Genomic DNA, 21,518 nt, shown 5'->3' with positions numbered 1-21,518 from the left:
AAGTGCCATCATTCCATGTGGACCTGATGTGGGTTGTGTGGGATGTAGGCCAAATCTGGGCCCAAACTATTTTCGCTATGTGGGAGACTAGCCGCTAGGTGTGCATCATGCAAATGTGGAGCATCGTGATGTGATGTGACATGACATCACGGTGAATCAGTACCTGGCAAGGTGTTTCAGGAGCTTCAGGAGAAGTGTTCCCTGTGGGAGAGAGGAGCCATGAGCTTTTTTACTTTGCAGAACTTTTGCATTCACAAAAAAACGCACTTGACAAAAGAGACAAACTGAAAAAGCATTAAATGTCTCTTTTAAGGTCCATTACAACAGACATCTTTCCAGTTTTTACTCTTACCTATTAGATTATGTAATTGAATGACTCAGTTTCAGTATTGTACTCTCGCCTACATTCTTATATTTATGTTGCCTTAGTTACTTATTTTCTCATGCTTATGCTTATAGTATTTTGTAATGCCTTACAATCTAAAGCACATTGAGTTTTCGTTAAATGAAATGCTCTATAAATAAAATTGTCAGTGAAAAGATTATAACATTCATGTAGCTTGAAGCGGAAAAGAAGAAAACGTATACCTCCTCTTTCCCACAAGCAAGTCGGTGCATTTCTAACTAAATCTATATCTTGATGGCCATGGGGAAAGATTTTTAAATCTTCTACCGAAAGCTACCTGAGACACTGTCATTAGCTATTGTGTTTTCCTTTAATCACTCCCCTTGTTAAATCAAGTCTGTGCTGTCTGCATCCAATGCCCTAAAGCTCCAGATTGTGATTGTCTTAACAATGAAGATGAACAGTTACAATCTTCTTTCCACTTTTAAAACTGACATTAGTGGTGCAGTCAAGCACTTCCTCAACGCCTTCACAGGCTGTCTGTTGATAAATGGTGTGTAGTTGGCCTTGTCTAACCTGAATCCCACCACCGATTATTCTTTCTTCTTCTGCTGACTACTTTTAGCTCTGGAGCACGGTTCATATCAGAGGATTCTTTGTTTTACATGACTGGGCCACAGCACCATCAGTGAGTTTGAAATAAAGTATATGGTTGCTTTGACGTAGGAGCACACAAATAGTTCGATGGAGCCCTCAGCCTCCTTTCAAAGGACAAACTATAGCAGGTTTATAGTAAATGCTGCGATGAGGTTTAGTTTTATCTTTGACAAATGTGTGACAATTGTGCCGATCGGTGTTGCACATTTCCCAGCTGATTGGAACACTTTTAGCACTGTAAGGGGATGTTCCAGAGTTTATCAAAGTGTAAGGCAGGCGCTGGAGACTTGCAGGGGAAGTGTTGAACGAAACTTAGCAGCTGAATGAGGTGAAAAGGACATGCATACAAATGCTCTGAAAACAACTCAGTTAAAGCAGTTCGGGCTGCTTATTAGCAGCATAACATTTTTTCAAAATATCAGTCAAGATAAGGTGCTTTAAATGTCATAGCACCCAATTGCCTCAATTTGTGTAAAAAAACGCTGTCATACCAACAACTCACACAGACATGGTAGATATATATTCCTTCAATGTCCTTCATAATAAACTGTCAGGTTTAATGATAATGAGGTCATGATTGTCAAAACATCAGATTTTTTTAATCATACAAAACCTGCTGATTTATTGCTGCAGGCCAACCTGGAAGTTTGCATCACCTTGATTCCCTTGATAGAAAAGCCAATGAGAGTTTTTTTCAGTGGCTTTAAGGTTATTGCAGAAAATAAATTATGTTAAAAAAGATAGTGCTCACAAAAAACACCCCTTCACGATATTTGAAGCCTAGTAATTACAGTCGGCAGACGTAAAAAAGTTAGGGCCATAAAGAAACAACGTATTTATGAAACTTCAATGTCACCAAAGCTTAGCTTCCAACTTTCAATTTGTCAGAGTCCCAAGAAACCATCTGATTAAAGGGCAGTGGCACATATGGAAATGGCACATATGGCTGCATCTAAATATAAGAAAACAACATCTCAGTCAACATGCCACATTTAATAAGGACTGAAATGGATAATTGTTTCAGCTCCATTTGGATTCTGTATGTTATATTCCAGTATTCCAGTCTTCTGAAAAGGAATTGGGGCTGAATGTGAGAGGCCCATATGGAGGCAGAGGCCCAGGTCTATATGTTTCTCTTCCATACAAAAACCTTTAGATATAAATGTATATGAGTTTCCACTCAGCTTTCACCTCCACCACTTTGGTCTAAACTAAAACATCTCAACAACTCCTGGATAGGTTCTCAGGAAGTGTTTCATCGGTCCATGAGGATCAATCGTCAGGTCCCAATTAAAATGTTTCCAATACTTTGGTTTATGGCCAAACATCTGCAAACCTAATGACATTCTCATTTGCCTCACCAGTTTTTACTGTTTATTGCTAATTAGCAAATAACATGCTAAAAAGCTCAGATGGTCGTTGGTAGGATTTTAACATTTGTATATTTGCATTTAGCTAAAAATAATCCTGTTGTTTATTTACCAAGACAAATTATTTTTGTGAAAAAAAGACAGGTTTTGATTATGTTTAGTTTAATGTGAAAAGTAATTTGTTTATTTTTTATGAGAAATTCTGAATATATGTATATACAATATATGTATACTGTATATATACACACATATATAGTTATTTTTTTTACTACTGTTTTATCCCGCCTAAAGTGTATTCATATTTATATATATTTACAATACCTCTTAATACTGTTCTATTCCATATATATTTCTTACTCTACATATCTTATTTATTTACATATTCCACTTTAAATATGCACAATACTATGCACTTTTACTGCCTTATTTGCACTTCTGGTTAGATGCTTAACTGCATTTCGTACTTGTACTGTGCAATGACAATAAAGTTGAATCTAATCTAATCAAATAAATCATGTTATAATGCCAAAATTATCTTTTTTTGAAATGGTGGCATGCACTGCAGTGCCATAACACCCAGTAGCATTGTTAAAGATTGTTTTCTTGTTGTTTAAAACATACTATGGATATTTTGTTGCGGTAAATTGGTAAATTTGTAATCCTGCCAGCTCCATATTAAAAAATCCTGACAATGTCCAAATTGGCTCATGTACACACACACAACTGAATGTTCAATAGATTTCTGCGACGTTTTGAATGTGTTTGAGCTTCTGCGTTTATCATATGTGAAAGGCAAACTCTGCAATCCTGACCCAATTATGCAAACATTCTCCAGAGTTCATGTTCATATTTCTACTAAATAAATCTAAGTGTTGGAGATTACCTGGTGATGGTCTTTTCAGCTGGTGATCATGCTAGTCACTAGAACTCCACTATGTAATTTTTCATTAGATTTTGTTCATATTTTACTTGTCAGTTAGAAACATTAGGGTTGAACATGAGAAACAAAACAAACAAAACTGGGTGTTAGCTGGCAGGGAACTAATAACAAAATCATTTGGTTCATTGGCCTGGAGCTAAGTGACAGAGAGCTCGAGTCCCCAGTGTAATTAAGCCGCGGTTTGAGCTCATGACTCATCATCCTGCATGAATTTTGTTATACATAAAGCTGCGTGACGGCAGTGGAGGGCCGCTGGCTGCTGGGAAGGTACAGGCAGCACACAATCAACCCTTTGGCTGCACTGAGCAAAACAAAACCTCTGTAAACTCCTGACAAGTTTTGTTCCGGTGGGAAAGGAAAATGAGCATCGTCGGAAAGTTTCGAGAGATTTTGTTGTTGCTGTTTTTTTTGTTATCCTGGGGAGAAGGTGGTTGTTATCGGGGATGGGAGCTGAGTGCTGCACTGGATAAAGTGAAGGTGCTTTTCCCTGCAGTTCAAGGGTGATCGCAGTGAAGGAATGAACGGCTGCCGCTAACTGACAGGCATCACTTTAGATCAGGGAGCTGATCGCTCTGTGCTCCAGAGTGCTGTGTCAATTAAAGAGCAGCAGTGGCAGGTGGAGAAAGAGGACAGCCTCATTTCTGTGCCGCAGCAGAGATTACCTTCAGGCTGCTGCAGGCACTGACTCTGTTCAGCTAATGCTCTTTTTGACTGGCTAGGGAGCTGGATAAGAGGAACATTTCGTCCATGTCAATATCGTGTCTTCTAATGTCTTCATTGCACACCATGCTAAAACATGTAGTAATGACAACTCTTCACTGCATTTTCAAATGTCAAGCCCACCGTGTGTCATGAGTGTTGGTTCCTTTCAAGTCAGTGGTTTTTAAAGTCTGACACCGTGGTCCATGCTTCTGACAAAATCGAGATAACTGCACCCTAGAGGGAAATGGTTCTGACATAGGATGTTATTTTAAATGGTTGTCTTTTTTTGTGTGTTATGTCGAACAGAGTGTAAATCACTGTACATGCATCGATAGAGGGCAGAGTCAGTGCTCAGGAATATAAGAACCAAGTGGATTGGACATTCTTAGTCTGGGTAGAATACAAAAATTTAACAGTTGCACATGAAAAAGTTAATATGGATGCATGTTTAATCTGGATTACTGTTAATGCTGAAGAGTACTTAAAAACATGATGATTCTCTGAAATGTTATGAGGGCCTTTCTCTTCTATGATTTCCTCACAGGTGTATTAACTCTTAATGGACATTCAAAAGAACAATATCCTACAATATATCATGTGTCTTTGTGTTCAAATTAGAAGCAGATAGCGCTGCCAAGAGAAGCACTGCTTTCGACACAATTTGCAACGAGTGTTTTAAATTGCCTCAAATGCCTCCTTTCACCTCACAGTAACTTTGCCAGTTGTCTAGAAGTCTGAAAACCTCTGGGCTGTAACAACGCTGCTCAGACTGTATCTCTGATGACTCCCCAGTGACCCTTGAGCAAGAAGCAACCTCTTCCACTTTTAAGCCTCTCTATACCCAGTGCACTCTGGTTCTACTAACTTTTTAAATTAGATTTTTCCTTCTTCTTTGAAGAAGAAGCTGAACTGAAGCGCTTCGGCATGCTTTGCCTCTTCAGAAAACCCATATTCAATATTTCTGGTTCTGTCAAGCCTGAAGTTGCAGTTCAAATTGATCATTATCACACGGGATGGCGATAATTCATGGAAATGTTTATTGACGAATAATTGTGGCTGAAGGATTTTGTGAAGAAGTGAAATCAGCCGATGGGGAATAATTTCAGTGCAGAAGTGGAAAAAACTTATAATAATGGTTTTGGAAGATGGGCTATGGATTTGTGAGGGCAAAGCAGCCACTGACAGAGGCACGCGCTGCTATGGTGATGAGCTAATTTAGACTGAGCATGTCTGCTGGACATTTGATAAATTCTCTGATGGAAGTTTGCTTTGGACAGAGAGCACGAGGCCGGAGAATCTCCAGAGGATTCTCTGACATCCTGCAAAATCAGAGACCTCGACGGAAATACGAAGTTGAGGAAACTATTTTACTCTATCCTTGGAAATTTACTTTTATAAAATAAAATCCATTGTCTCCACTAAGATGAGTCACATGGAGAAGTTTTATTACAGTTTCCCTCACATCGTTATCCTCCTTGAATTGTGCTCAAAAAGAAAATGGGGAAATGTATTGCCCTTTCTGCTTCTCGTTCACAGAATGCAATAAGACTCAAACTGGGTTTGGAAAGAGGTTTTCAGCACAACACAATATTATGTTGCAGCCAGGTTTTCACTTCTCTCACCGGCACACTGTGGCAGTATCAGAAAACCTGCTTTGCTGGCTGAAATAATATTGAGGCTTTAAGTAGAAGAGCAAAGGCCAAAGCAGTTGATGAAACCGGAAGTGCATTTGAAGCTGCTGAGTAAGCGAAGACACATGAGGTAGGCTGAAACCATCAATACACTTCATATGAGATATAAACTGAAATGATATCCAAAGAAAATCGTGGGCTTTTTGTTTTGAAACTCATCTAAGTTTGGTCTTCAGCCCCTCGCGTGGCTCTGAGTGTAAAAGTCAGGCCGCACTTTTAATGAGATCTGCTCATTTTAATGTAAATTGTACTCAAGGGACAGCAGGGTTATATTCTCTAATTAAAGGGGCTGTGTGGCAGATTTGTGGCTGTGCAGCAGACTTGGCTTCAAATGCTATAGAGACGCCATGTGCAGCGCGGCTTTTAGTAGAGCAAACCTATTCAGGGAGACAGGTGTTTGGCATACTGTTAGTATCATGAGCTCATACGTCTCTGTTGAATAGGAATCTATGGTTCCCACAATCTTTGTACCCACTGGGTAAATGCAATGTGCTGATGACGTGTGTCTTCTGGTTCCTTGAGAGGATGAAGACGCAAATGAGCTTGATACTGCTCACACTTCCTGCTGACTAAAGCCCAGGATCAACTCTTAATTTATCTTAAGCATCTAGGTTAAGATGATCAAAGTGTGAAATCATGTTACAGACTTGTTTAGGTTCAAATGTTCGATACTCAAGTTTCCCCTGCTGCAGATTATGCATATTTGATCGGATCAGAGAGATGGTTATAAATGAGTGGTATCAATGATCCTACATAACCAGCTTCATCCTTGCCCTTCCTTCGAACTCTACTGGGTGTTAGCAGTGAAGAAGAGACACTGTGGTAGTGCAGTGTACTGACAGACAGAGGGGTGAGTCAGACCCACAGGCCTGAGCCCTTCTCTCCCCTGCCAGTGACCCCTCTAATCGCATCAGAGGAAGTCCTGTGCTAATCATTTCCCCCCTGAGAGACGGCGCGCATGGCAACACAGTGAGTTTCAGCCCTGCGAGTGTTGTTGTGCCATAAGTCCGCTGGAGCCGACGCAAACCTGCTGAAGGAGAGATTAAAAAAACAGCAAAGTTTGATCCCTGCGGAAACAAAGTAGGGCAAAATATTCAAAGCCCTGTTTTGAGGTCGAGTGTGTACTCTTCCAGTTTGTTAACCCGCAGCTGAACTGCGTTGCGAGAACGGGCCCAGATGTCATAAAGCGTCAGTTCTCCTCTTGAGGTGACGCACAGAATACTTTCTGAGGTGAAAATGGGACAGGGGGCGGCTTATTTCTGTCACAGTCTGTCTCTGAGATTCCCAAATATGCCTCTTCACCAGAGGCAAAACATTTCCTGCCACCTCCTCACTTCTCTTCAACTCTCTCTGGATCTCTGTCACACATCTCATTATTTCAGAGTGTGTTGACATAAGATGTTATCACTTTTTGTGGTTTTTGCTTAGCACCAGAGTGGCTCATACCGGTGGCTCTAGACATCGTCTTTGCTTCTGAAAGGAGAATGCTTCCAGTTTCTAAATGTTTCTTAGGCGCAGAAGCATCAACCAGGCTCCTGCAGTCACCCCCTCCCTTTTTTAGCCCTCCCTCTTTCTCCTTGATAGAGTAGAAATCTCTCTCAACTGAAGCCCGGTCCAATTTCACTCTGTGCTGCAGCTCCCAAAGCACCATCAGAAAAAGTGAGTGAAGTTCTTAACTTCTTCTCGGACTTACCTCATGTCTCTTTAATGAAGTCAGCTGACTGGCAGCCTCTGCCTGGGCACGAAGTCACCAACTCTGAGCAGCTGTTTGATGAGACAAGTCTGTCTTCTAGTATTAAGTCCTGTCTGGTCTAACAAGGCTTTTCGCAGCCTGTGGTTACAGGTTGGCACCCACTTTTTGCTGGTTTAGAAGAAAGAACATCCTACTCTAGAGGATGGGGCGGGATTGTCACCACCAACAAGTCCAACCAAACTTTGTTGTGGCTCTTATCTTTAAAAATCAGCAAGCCCGAACAGCTTATAGTCTGCAGCGAAGTAATGGATGTAAAAACGAAGCAGCATCTGTTGCTGTGCAAATCAGCAAGAGATGGCTGTGGCAGGATATGAGCAGACAGTAGGACAAATTACAAGTAAAAAATAGTAAAAATACAAAAAGAGGACCTCAGAAGAACTGGCAATGTTTCGCCTTGAAGAAATCCTCATTATGATACTCTGGACTCTGTCGAAGCTGACCGCCAGCTGGCCGCGGCCCTGAACTCGACAACTACAGCGGATGACAACGCCACTGTGTTGCAGTTGTCCTTTGCTGCTTTTGACTTGTTGTGCAGGTGAAAAACTTATCATCAAACAAGGCCATTGTGCATGAATATTTCCTTTTTCCTCTGCTGCTTATTTTGTATGCACCCTCCATGCAACTACCATTAAACAAAAAAGAAAAAAAAAAAGTTGAGGCGGCTTGTTTCCCGGCACCGAACAGCAATCCAACGTGCCTGGAATAAAGAGTGCTGACCTTGGGAGAGCTGAACACATCCTCTGTGCCAAAGTGCTAAAAACATAACAGGAGCTTCCAGCCAAGGGCCAGATTATTTTGGCAGAAAGGTGTGATGGAAAGCGGAGGATAGGAGACAGAGGGAGGAGTACAGTCAGGTCTTACCAAGACATCTGCACACAAAGTAGATCCAGAACACCTACCTTGACTCAGAATAGTTCTCTTTTCACAGCGGATTGAAAAAAAATACTTTTAGAGAAAGCCACCCAGGAAGTTTATTTCAGCTTCTCACTGCCAATCTCAGTCAAGGTCAGGCTCCCTGTTACTGCCACCCTTCAATCATGGAAGAGGTGCAGCCGACAGAGTGAGATCCATCATTTGAGTCTTTGTGCACAACACAGCGTGACCTGCCATGCTATGAGAGAGTGGCAAAGGGTCAGAGAGGAAGAGGGAGTTGACTTTTACTGAGGAACATGGCCTTCGAGGAGACCAGACTCACATTTCTGCTTTATTTCCTCTGTAGTGTAGCAGCTGAAATGGAATCCACTTAAACAAGACTAACATGCATCATACTGTTGTATTCATATTTCCACCCTTATTGCAGTTAGCTCCTTTACCCATCAATAGATTTGAATGAATCATGATAAAAACAATAAGACGGGTCTAAATTTATTCCTGAAGCTGGATTGTTGCCGTTCTTGAGATACATGTTTAGCTTCCATATTGATGTTATGTCAGTGGTATGGATGAAGTGCAATCAATGTGGGCTGAATTTTCCTGCTAACAAGTGCAGATTGTAGTCAGCCGCTATCTATACAATATTCATTGATGATAAATAAAGTTCATATTAGAATGAAGAATTCACATCTAGTGTTAAGACTCTGTTTGGTCTCTGTCCTAGTTGTGCATGCAGTGCTCTATCCCTGCTGTTTACATTTACTATTCTTTACTATACACATACCGTTGGAGAATGAGCTGAATAATTTCACCATCTTTGTTGCTAATCCATATGTACAAGTGACACAGCTAAATTCTTCCCTTGTCAATACAATTGACAATGACTGCATTCATATTCATGAGTGTACGTGTATTGCTGCCAACTAACAATGGGTTTATGTAGTTAAAAGTAAAAAAAATCCAATAAGGAAATCAATATAATGACACTGTGGTTCAAGTACAGACCAACCCCCCGCTAATGTCCCACTGGCCTAATGCAACATTAGATCGCTAATGAGATTTAGATTTTTTTTCACTGAGTGGACACAGAGAATGTTATTGTTATTAACTGAGCATTAAGTGTGTGATCCATTTACTGCATGTTCCTGAGAAGTCGAGCCTGCGTGGGCTACTAGCGACAGTGTAATCGAGAGATCAGGATGCTCGTGCGGAAATTACAGCAACCCCTCAACATTCTGCGTGTATCTCCAAGCTCTCACTCTGATTGGCTGTCATTTCACACCACCGGCTCGTTTGTATAGGGAGTGTGATGTCAGCAGGAGACGGGGCTGCAGAGCCAGCACCGCTGACAATTCTGCAGCGGCAGCATCCAATTAAGGAGACAGCACAGGAAAGCATGTGCAAAGGTTAGAAACAGACAACAGGAACAATCTCCTTTCACACAGTGGAGAGAGGCCGTGAACTGATGGCTCTTTTCTTTCTAACAGCAATCAGTGTCACTGATCCAAAATGGAATATTGAATATTCATTATCACATTATCTGTTTGTGATTTGAAATAACTGATGGTGACACTTACAAACGGTGTCTGTCGGGACGTGACGCTCTTATACACCCTCGCAATGCTAACAGATGAGGTTGGTGCCACTATCATTACAGGAGATAACCTTCAGTCCCTGTAGAGGACTCTCACTCAATTAACTGGGTGCTCAGCCTCCTTATCAGCTCTCTGTCAAGTCTGCCTTTATGCTCTGATTTTTTTTCATTACCCAATCAAATGATTTAGTTGTTTTAACTTGAAAGAGAACAGATTTTTGCACGCCCCACCCCCCTCGTGGGAACAAAAGGAATGACTGTGAATGATGAATTAGTGAAATGAGATGGCTGGATATTTACAACAGCCGTTTAACACAGACTGGCGCATGGCCCGCAGCTCCAGACTCTCCACATCTGGCTATGTGGAGAATCTCATTTGCGATGGGAGGGCCCTTGCAGATTATTTCAGATGATATCGTCTTTTTATTTATGCTTGTTAGAGCCAAGTATCAAACAAGCTTCTTATGTTCTGCCGGTTGCATATGGTGAAGATCATGAGGTTTGTTGCCTGGAGCGACCAAGAGGCAAAGACATGATGTCCAGCACGAACAAGATTAATCGTGTTCCTCCCCTCTGACTGAAAGATCCAGACCTGGACAAGCTGGTCTAATTACATTAAAATGAAAGACAAGAGGTATATTATGAATGCTACAGTTATAATGAACCGCTAATGAGGTCTGATCAAGCAAATGGAACTACTTGGAGAGGCTGTCAACAATCCAGTGTGAACCAAACAAGCTTTTTATGATTTCCCTTCAGTCAACGAGTTATCAATATTACAAAGTATTGTTCAATACAACAAAAACGTTATTCCCCATCCCTTCGTAAAATAAGGAGAAGCACTTTAAGATTATGAATGAAAGCATGGATTTCTAAAACTTAGACTTTGAGTAATAGATTATTCTTTGCAGTTTTTACAATACGGATGGAGAGATACTTTCTTCTTTTACTCAAAGTGGCCTCACTTTTTCTTTCCAAAATCCCTCAGATTAATAATTCAGTTGTTCTTTGAAAACTGCGATTTTGAATTCCTTATCAACAACCAGTTTACTTTGTTAACGTTCTGTCATAATTACAAATGATGTTGAGTAGAGTCTTGTTAGGCCGTATTCAGGAATGATGCATGAGTGGGAAAGGAGCAAAAATATGACTCACAGGGATCACACAGATAAATATACTTTTTAAGTCCTGGTTGGTTGTTTTGTTTGATTTCACTTTTCATCTTGATTTGTTTTGTTTTCTTCTTATTATTCTGTGTATTATGCATTTTTGCAAACATGTGGACTTTCTTCCGAGCTCACACAGAGCTCCTTAATGTTCCTTGTGTCTACCTGAAAGTCCCTTTTGATAGACAAGTGCTTTTCTCTCCAGAATCCTCTACAGACAGGCTTGTGCAGATGAGGGATTGCTGTCATGGAATATCAAGTGCTGATTTTCTGTATAATAGATTCAGTGATAATGCCTCCTGCTGTCCTGCCACATGTTGTCAGCCGAGAGACGCGTAGCTGCGCAAACACACACGGCTCGTTTACCAGCTCGCAGCACTTCAAAAACAAGCACAGCCCTGATAACCAGTCAACGAGAGTCAGAACCAGCTCAAATGGAGACGGTCGGCTGGCGCTGCCCACACTCATAGCGATAAGATGAGTTGGGAGCCGATGTAATTGTACATGCAGAGTTTTGTTCATCCAGCCTCAGTATCATTCTATCTCCATACGTGACAGTGATGAAGTGCCTCAGTGTGGCTTCTCAGGCTAAGTTCTGAAAAAATGAAGTCATTCGTTGCAGAGGGTGCAGGGTTGAGCAGTCGAGGCTCGTGGGCACGTGAAGGTTTTCCTATTCTTCTCGCTTGATCTACGCCGGTCTAAACAGGACCATCCATCTAAATCAGAACCCAGTCCATGCATTACTTGTAGCATACACTTTTTTTTTTCACAAAAAAATGAACACATCATCATTTCTCAAGTAAACGAGCCAGATACAGAGACAGGTCGACAAAGAATGCCGGGAATGCAGTCATGGTCAATGTTATAAATCTAGTCAAATGATATCAAAGACTTTCTTAGCCTGGTTTGTTTCTTCCTCTCCTCTTGACCCTGTCACGAAGATGGTTCGTCTGTGGTTTATAACCTTGGTTTACGGCTTCAGCAGTTGGATCCAGGAGATCAGAGAGGTTTAATGAAAAATTCAGCCATAATGTGTCATGGGGCTTTACAAATAAAAGAATATTCTACTTTGATGTTTTATTCTATTAGGGTATGTGCCAGGTGTACAGGAAATACTCACACTACCATAAACAGTGCAGTAATAAATCAATGTCAAAATCCCCTCAAATGGGAGTTCTTGAAAAGATCCGACGTTAAATCGTTAACATGAAATGAGGCTAAATCAAATTCCCCAGGAGTACCCAGTGTTCCGCTGACAATTTCTGTCTCCATTTTCCTCAGCTGATCTTTTTCTGTCTGTGTCTCTGCAGAGTCAGTAATCATGTACGATGCAACGAGGATGCCATCCCCTAAGGACGGTGCAAACGGGGTGGCCCAGCCGGTGGTCCCCGGAGCCGCAGCAGCTGCAGGATCAGGAGCTCTTGCACCAACTACAGTCCTACAAACCACGACTGAGGACGGGCAGCATGGTACCGGGGAGGAGGAGCCCAAAGCAGAGCCTGTCCTGGTGAAGAAGCCGCACAGAGAGATTCTGGACCACGAGAGGAAAAGGAGGGTGGAGCTCAAATGTATGGAGCTCCAGGAGATGATGGAGGAGCAGGGGTAAGTAGATGCGACCAGCAAACAACAACCTTAACACAATGGGCCTCATGCAAGAACCACTATAATGGATGCACCTAAAACTGATATATGGATATGTCATGTTAGAATCTTGGTATTGTTAACAAACATGGTCACACTTAATTTTACAGTGCAATAATAAGATGTAACAAGCGTTACTTTATATGAAAACTGAAAACAATATGTTTTTTATCAAACATTCAAAATAAAATACTTCCATGCCAATAGACTCTAATAAGGATGTAACAGTGAGGAAATAAATGGTAGATTTTGTTTCTCAGCAGTTTAACTTCATCTCAAAACATTTCTTCATTATCTCTCTTACAGCACGGTGCTGCTCTGATGACACAACGCTGGTGGCTGTGATAATGTTTTTTAAATAGTTCTATAGTCAACAACCGACACTGTTAGCTCTATTACAATGTCATCCCAGATTATGCAAATGATCAATCTAGCCTACACATTCCGACTCAGAGTAAAGAGGCATATTTCTTGAAGTGTATTTAGTGTGGTGGATGGTCGACAAATCTCACGGATAATAGTACGATAGTTGTGGAAAAAGGATATGAGAATGTTCCTGCATGATGCCTGGAATGTGGCATAAAAACACTGAGGTTGTACTAAATAAATGATGTTTGAACAAGCAAGCAAACAATCCTTTTGCACTGGGTATTTGATGTCAAGTAACATTACCGTTTGCAGGGAAACAGCAGGTTGTTTATATTTTCTTTGCTATTCACTTACTGCGGTGCTGGTTGGAGGTTGGAGCCATGAAAACACTCTGTGCGTAGGGGAGAACTTGACATTGACAGGTATGTACCTGTTCGGGTGCTGAGTTCACAAGCTGCAGCAAAACATTACATTCAAAATCTGTTACCTGCCAAAAGTCATTTTCATTGCAGTAATGGGAAGAAGAAACAGGAGCAGAGGAGGGTACTAAACATTAGGCGTTGTGGTTTTGCTAGGAAATGGTGCACAGCAGCGGCACTTTGGTTTCTATGGCTATTTTTAGCAACACGGCATGGACATTTTATCAATAGCTGTGATCTGTCACGACCAATCAAGTATTTATTTTCATTTCCAATAAAAGCACTGTGCTTGTATGCTGCTGTGGCATATCATGTAACACAAAGAGAGCTCAACAGCATGGTTCCAGAAGTAAAAATCCCACCATTCAAGGTAGACTGAGCACAAGCTACGAGATTGTGAAACAGTATTTTATTCTCCTGTGGAAGCCTCAAGTCTGCATTATATCAACTGCTTTAAAAAAAAAAAAAGGAGACTTATTTGTGATGTCAAAAATATAACTACACATCACAGTCCTTTATGATCAGCTATGATCGGATCATTCAGCATTACTACACAAGGTAACTATTCTATACACTTTATGAAAACTCTATATACATACATGCAAGGCACAAACTGAAACCTATTGCGACACTTTATTAAGAACAGGGTTAAATTCCAGGAGAAGTACACAGGAAGTTGTTAAAAGGGATAATTTGCAATGGTTAATGGGATGTGCAATTCCTTTCCCACTTAAATAAGTTTTTTATTTTTGTGTGGATCCATGACAAATGTTTTATGGTCACAGTTCATCTTGTAGCTGGTTGACCTAGTTCCAGGCTTAATAGTCTTTTTACAAGGATTTTCTGAAACATTAATTGAGAAAATGAATGGGAAATCTTCTCCGGGAACTAGAGCCATTCTAAATGTGGGCGGTCACTGTCCCACTCTATTAAACTAATGTCCTGTGGGAGTTTGCACTGGTCCTAAGATAAGTGTGTCCCAGCAGAAGCAGTTCAGGGAGTGAAGGACACTGCACAGAGTTTTTTGGCAGAGACCAGGGTACTTCCTACTTGGCCAGCTGCCCAAGATAACGTAACTGGCAGTGTTCACAATTAGCATCCCAGTGAAGGATCGTGTCCTCTTCACTGGACCGTTTGCAGTGACATGACATGGTTGGGCGCCTGTGGAGAATCAAGGAGGTGGTTAGGATATACGATTGTTTATGATGGAGATCTATACACTGTGCCCAAGCTGATTGTGGGAGTTCCTAATGACAGATGATAATGACAGAAACCACAGGGTGCTTGGAATTCCACCTGCAAAATTATAAGAAAAGTTCTAAAAGACTGAAATGTCTCATGTTTAAATAAAACCTCCTAAATTAATGTTTGAATTTTGGTAAAAACATAACAATTAGGTGTTTTAAGCAGGTCAAGCAACAAAGCCTTTAACAAATATAGCAGCCTCACAGCAAAGACATGAGTTTAACTCACAGATGAAAATCTCATTAACACACAACATGTACACAGACACACACATGTTACATGGAGCTTCACACATCAGCAGCAGCCATTTTGATGTCATTTATGGCCTTATCCTCAAGTAATGGTTATCAGTGAGGTTGGCATAGTGACCTTAAGGTCGACATATTTCAGTGTGTTTCAATAGAATGATACATGTCCTTCAGTACAATGTCAGGGTGAGAGTCACTAGTTATCTGGACTCCAGTTTGAAACGTGTCCCCAAAGGTAAACTATGACATACAGACAGACAGACAGACAGACAGACAGACAGACAGACAGACAGACACACACACACACACACACACACACACACACACACACACACACACACACACACACACACACACACACACACACATACACACACACACACACACACATGCTTGGATAACTCTCGGCCGTGAGACTGTAATTAATGACGAGCTCTGTGATCCTTTGTGTGTACAGAGGAAACTCACTTTCCCGCTGATATCTAGTGACATTTTATTCACATCACATTTGTCATGATTGAAAGCCTGCTCATCCTTGATAGATTACAGAAGGGTGATTTAATTGAATAAAGGGCAAGCCAATTATTGAGAATTATTTTGGTTGAGGCTAGATATGACAGGTGACTGACACAAAATGAAATGACCGAATGTGATCGGTCTTTTTCAAATTTGAAAAAATAAAAACTACCCTATTTGTTCGCTTTCTCTTCTGGCAATAATTGACTAAACCACCTTTGGTGCTGCTGATCATTTTAGTATAGTGTAGGGAGGTTCACAAATATGGAGATGGATTAAAGTTTATTTTTCTCCCCACTCGTTAACCCTTCCTTTCCTCAGAGAGCATGACTGGGCTTGTCAGACAGTAAGACCTCATTAAGACTGAAGGGTAATGGTTGAGCTATGCCAAGCTGACGCAAGCTGAGATGGAACTGCTGGAGTTTACAAAAAAAAAAAAAAAGAGGAGGTTCTCTGTTGCCTTCTGTCAAGGTCCACTCATCTCCTGCCTTGAGTAGACATAGCTGCTCCTGGTTTGAGAGCCATGTAAAAGAGCCATGAAGTCTAGTGGAACAGTGTAGTGGCAGGCAGCAGCTCGGCTAATGATGACAGAATACAAGAGGACCAGACGCCCACCCTGGCCAGCTCCACTCCCTCCACACAGACGGCTGGCAGGCGGTCGCACTTGAAGGACGGCGACCACTCAGCTGAGTGTTAAAGCTCCGGACAAACTCAACTCATCTTGTTAAGCTATAATAAAAGGAGAATCTCATTTGCCAGCCTGGCTCAAGCAGAGCTCATCCTGCCTCTCCAATTTCTAATGTGCCTCTTTAAATGACAGTGTGTGTGTGCATGTGTGCAGGATTAGGGGATAGAGCAGGGGGATGAAACACAGGGGTAGAGACAGAGAGCAATGCCAGACATTAGACACAATTAAGATGGTTGCTGGAGTCTGTTTTGCATTTTTGGTAGATTTAAGACAGAGGGCTCAGGTTCACCCGGGAGTCCTCGCCCTAAGACGACGATGAAGGATGAGGCTGGGGGCAGTTTGGACACCTGCCTCCCTCTCTAACCCTGCCAGCATGGCAGACACTCCCCTCCTTTCTTTGACACACAACCCCCCTGATTCAGCACGTTTCCAAAGATAAGACCAGGATAAATAGTCTGTCTTGAGTGATGGCCTCACCTTGGGAGCCAATTAAAGAGGACGCAGCAATTAAGAGAGTCCGTTCATTTAGCTGTTGAAGACCTGGCTGCATCCCCCATTCACTGGAGCATTGAGTGAACGTCGGGCCGTTTATACATGACATCTGTCTGGAGGAGCCTGACGCATGGTCTGTTCGTTTAGCTTTGAAGAAGATGGTATATACCTTTACTGTGAATATTCTGATACCTTAAAATATTGTCTACTTTTACACAACTTCTGGTACCTTCTGATAGCATAACTTACTGACCGAGTTCAAGTTAAAGGTCTGCTGTGCATGCAAGGGATCAGACAGGCCATTTTCCCCACTAATTGAGCCATAATGGTTCTCACTCCTGTGGAGTCTGAGCCTTTTTCCAGCTCTTTAATGAGCCCCCTTCACATGGCCTCACTCAGCCTAAACTGCAGGCTGCTGGGACGCCACAAACACACCCACACAATGCATGCACACAGCATAGCACAGCACAGCAAAGTTGTGCACCAGGCCTGTCTAATAATGTATGCAGGAAACAGTGTGTGCCACCAGTGGTAAGAGCTTTTATAATAAGGGGGAAGAGGGAAAATATAGTTGTTCCTGCTTCACCAAGCAGAAAAAGTTGATGTGCCGTTGTGTATTATAATCTAAATATGTGTTGTTTTAAAGTCAAGTAGGGAGGTGTAGCAGAATTTGCAAATTAAACAGTTTATAGAGAATTCAGTCTGAGAGGAAAGAGATGGCCTGGGATCACCACAATTGCTCTGAAATAGCCTCACTGCCACAGTAACATCTGCAGTGACACTATGAATTGCAGGACACGAGTAGCTAGGATCTTATTAAGGCAGCTGCTCTTAGAGCCTCTGAGGCTGGAGCAAATAACTATCTCAGCTCTGATGGAGGTTTTCCTGTAGGGCAAAGCTTGTGTCATAAGACGATAAGCCTGTTTCTTATAGGACTGAAAATTGGAGGGGATAGAATCTCCTGAACAATGACCATTTTTATACAATGTCAAGGGGGGTAAGGTGTGGGAAGGGGCTGCCAAGCCAATATAGTCGATTCTAAACAAACAGCTTCAAATGCTGTTGTTACAGGGTCTTAGAGAAGAGGAGCAATCAAGAGAGGTCAGATTGTTTCGCTCTTTCATCTCCAACCTGAGAGAAAGGTGGACTCTGTCTTAGTCTTGTCTCTTCCGGACTATCTAGTGCCTGTTATCTACCCACAGAATCTATGACTCTGGAGAGCATCAATTGAAAATTCTCTCCACCTGAGAGTTAAACTATTGTGGCAGCTTCACTGTGACACTGAGTAGGTCTTTTTAATTCTGCCCCTGAAATAGAAATGTGGGGGTGTTCAGGTTTGCCCCTGCCGTGTTCCCAGCACCATTCAATCTTCTTAACTACATCGGCATCACTTTGCCTCTGTACTCTTTTCAGGGTGATTGATGGCTGCAGAGTTTCATAGGTGTGCAGTAGCGCCTTGGGACGCCTTGTGGAAAAAGGCTCTTCAGACGGCAAATGCAGAGACATCAGTGGCACTGAGGAGGAGCACACACACACACACACACACACACACACACACACACACACACACACATACAGACACACACACACACACACATACCCCCCCCACACACACACAAAGACACAAGCAGACATCCACATAGCCATGCACGTCTTCATTAAATCGAGGACTATCATTGTAAGCTGGGCCACAGCTATTCATTTTCAGGGATCATGAGTTAATGGGGGAAATCTGTGGGTGCTTGGTGCTGTCTAATTACTCCAATCAAGTTCTTTAATCATGGTGATTTTTCATTGCTGGGGTGGTGGGGAGCCCCTCGCTCTGATCGATGTACGCTGTCTCTCTCTGTTCAAATCACCAGGACTTTGCATGCTCTCCGCACTGGGTCTGGGCTAAATGGCTTTCATTTGGCTCAACTTGGGTAACTGTGGCCTCTGAACCCTCCCACCTCATTCACATATACTAACACGCACACATTAATGAAAACATACAAGCACTGCTTCACAGCACTCATTTTTAATTTGAAGTCAGTGTTACCGAGCTTTGCTGAGAGTGACCACTCCAGTCAGCTCCCCTTCTCGATGTGTCAGGGCTGAACAGATGGTGCGTTCGGCAGAAAGCAGCTACCTATACAGCTGCAGGAAGTGCTAATTGAATGTGCACAGGAGAGATGTGCTGTTCTACTGTGCTAATAGCTGCCGTCCAATATCCTATATGTGGCTATTTACACGGAATGACTCAGAGCTCATTATGGATTTTTCTTCCATCATTAAAGAAACAGTTTTCAGTCTCACACAAACATGTTCATATTCTTTTGATTTCGTTTTGTCCACAGATTTTTATCTCTGTGGGTGAATCTGCCAACCATTCACCAGATACCTGTAGGCATTCAGGGGGTGTGGGGGATTCTCCTGGCCCATATTTCTAAGCTCCATGACTCTTTTGAGAAAACAGTGTTGGTGTGGAACATACACACTCTAGAATCATCAAAAAGAAACACACTTGGTCTTGCTTCATGCTGTGATCTGTGCTGTGCTTCAGAATTGAGCAATAGACTGAGAAAGAAGTGGAGAAGAAAGCGGGGCAAGTGATTCTGAGTCAACAGAGGACTTAGCCCCACAAGTTATGACCCCGTTTCTTTTTTGCTTTAGCTATGGTGGCAACAGAGATAGCTGCAGGAGACTAACATCCTCACCAACCGCAGCACAATGTGAGAGAGAAAGCCCCACAGTCATGGCACAAGTTTTGCCAGAAAGCATTCATTTTCACAGCTAGTAACCTTTCTGAGCCTTCTCATCGTTTTACCTATTGTACACCGTTTTCGATCCACAACACACGCTGAAAGCACTCGGCAACTGCTGTAGAGTTGTCGGGAAATAGCTAATGTATATGGCTCCTACGTCGTGCATTGGAAAAAGCCTGAATATAAAGTGCGTGTTTATGCCCTCCATTGTGCTGAGCCGACAGCCACTGGGCTGAGAGATTGCCTTACAGTGGGACCTGATGGTGCTGTCACACCAGCTAGCTTCTCTTCTGTTGGCCCATCTTCCAGCCGTTACAGCTCTCCATCACACTTCTCCTAATCTCGTTCTCCGCACTGTCAGTGTGCTGATAGCGCCCAGCTCAGAATACATGATATCAGCTGCTATATTTAATCTGAGGAAAAAATAAACACTCCTCAGATTAATGCCATTTCCATGCTAGAATGAGCACTGGTGCATTTACAATCCAGCTTATTGAAGAGATGCTGTTGAGAGAAGGAAAGAATCTAATGCGCCTTTATTTCAGGACTGAGTGATGGACAGCTCCCCTATACTATTCCCAATAGAGCTCCATGTCAAACTCATTAAACAGGAAAAATAGCTGTGTGCTACGACCTGACCCCGTTTTTCTTCTTTTTAATTGAATTTGATGTCTATTTTTGTTTGAATGAGGAAAAAAAGAACATCCACACACTCAAATCTATGCAAATGTATATATTTTCAAAGATAAGATGATCATTCAGTTTGATTTATTTAAGCTCCAGCACCTCAGCCAAGCCTGATACTGGAGGGGCGGCTGGGGCTCACGAGGTAGAGCAGGTTGTTTTCTAACCCGAAGGTAGGGGTTTCAATCCCCCAAATTGCCCTTGAAGGCAGTGCCAGCACTGTGATTTATGGTAGAGAACGTGGTGCTCATATACACTGCATGAATGTGTTTGTGAATGGGTGAATGGTATAAAACTGTACTGTAAAGAGCTCTGAGTGAAAACGCTCATAAAGGCTATCGAAAAGCGCTATGTAAATACAGACAGAATTTTTTTCTTACATTTATATTTGTTTGCATTTTGTCCATCACTCAGTATGTGCTGAATCAACTATTAGCAGCTCCTGCCTGCAGTGTACACAAGGTTGTAGTAACAACCTAGTATCTAGGTGTTCAAATCTGATTGAGAAATAACTCAGAGAAGAACACATTCCGATGCAAATTGCAGGCATCGCGCTCTGAGGGTGTTAAAGTACATTAATTGCCTCCATGTGTCAAACCCTCTGCTGCAGCTGCAGCTGTTGAGAGTGTTAATAAGTGGAGCCAACATGTGGAAAGCCCAGAAGAGTGCAGACAATTAATTTAATCGCCATGTATTGGAATGAGCTGTTCAGCAATCATGGCTGTCCCCTTGTGATGTAAGGTATATATAAATACTATATATATATGCAGCAATGAAATAGAGGAGGTAGAAAAAACTTTTCTTCATAGCCTTTATTCAGGTTATTATTTTTTTCACTGGTTTTCTTTTATCTAATGTAATAGCTTTTTTCTGCCACAAGCCACTGATAAAGTTAAAAAGTAAGTTGAAAAATTCAGTTATTTATGTTCTTGCTCACAGTTGGATGGGAAGATTAATGCCACTCTGGTAGCTATTTTCTAAATATGAAGCTCTTGTTATTGAACTCGATATAAACATTACAGTACCTCATTAACGGTGGAGGCTTCCAGTCAGTCTAAGTCTGTGATGTCTGGCTCCTAGCCTCACTTTTACAGCTTTATTAATTCTTTGCCTTTCCCCTCCCTATCCAGTCCCCCTCTTCGCCGTCATGTTCCTGAATCTCTGTAGCTCATTACAGCACATTATCGCAGCCAGAGCAAAATGTGGAGATGGTGTAAGACGGTGTGAATACATCAGGAGATCAGCTCGGCGTTGGGTGCATTGAAAAGGCCATGTACTGTCACAGACTCGCATAACTATCCTCTGAGAAACTGTAGAATAAATTTGACTTCATTCCCTCTGTTGTGCTTGTTCAGACGGGCTGGTTGAATTATTACTGTG

The 21,518-nt window shown here is 42.0% G+C and overlaps 1 protein-coding gene across 1 annotated transcript in view; it reads left to right on the top strand.

The window, feature by feature from the left end:
• The first annotated feature begins 12,413 nt into the window (after positions 1-12,413).
• The window catches only part of srrm3 (serine/arginine repetitive matrix 3), a 33,254-nt gene continuing 24,149 nt past the window's right edge, over positions 12,414-21,518 (top strand). Inside the window, exon 1 of the mRNA XM_061086626.1 lies at positions 12,414-12,694. Coding sequence (XP_060942609.1) covers positions 12,414-12,694 — 281 coding nt within the window. The remainder of the gene's footprint in view (positions 12,695-21,518) is intronic.

The sequence above is a fragment of the Limanda limanda genome, chromosome 14, assembly GCF_963576545.1.
Source record: "Limanda limanda chromosome 14, fLimLim1.1, whole genome shotgun sequence".
Taxonomy (NCBI): domain Eukaryota; kingdom Metazoa; phylum Chordata; class Actinopteri; order Pleuronectiformes; family Pleuronectidae; genus Limanda; species Limanda limanda.
This window is presented reverse-complemented; position numbering and strand designations above follow the sequence as displayed.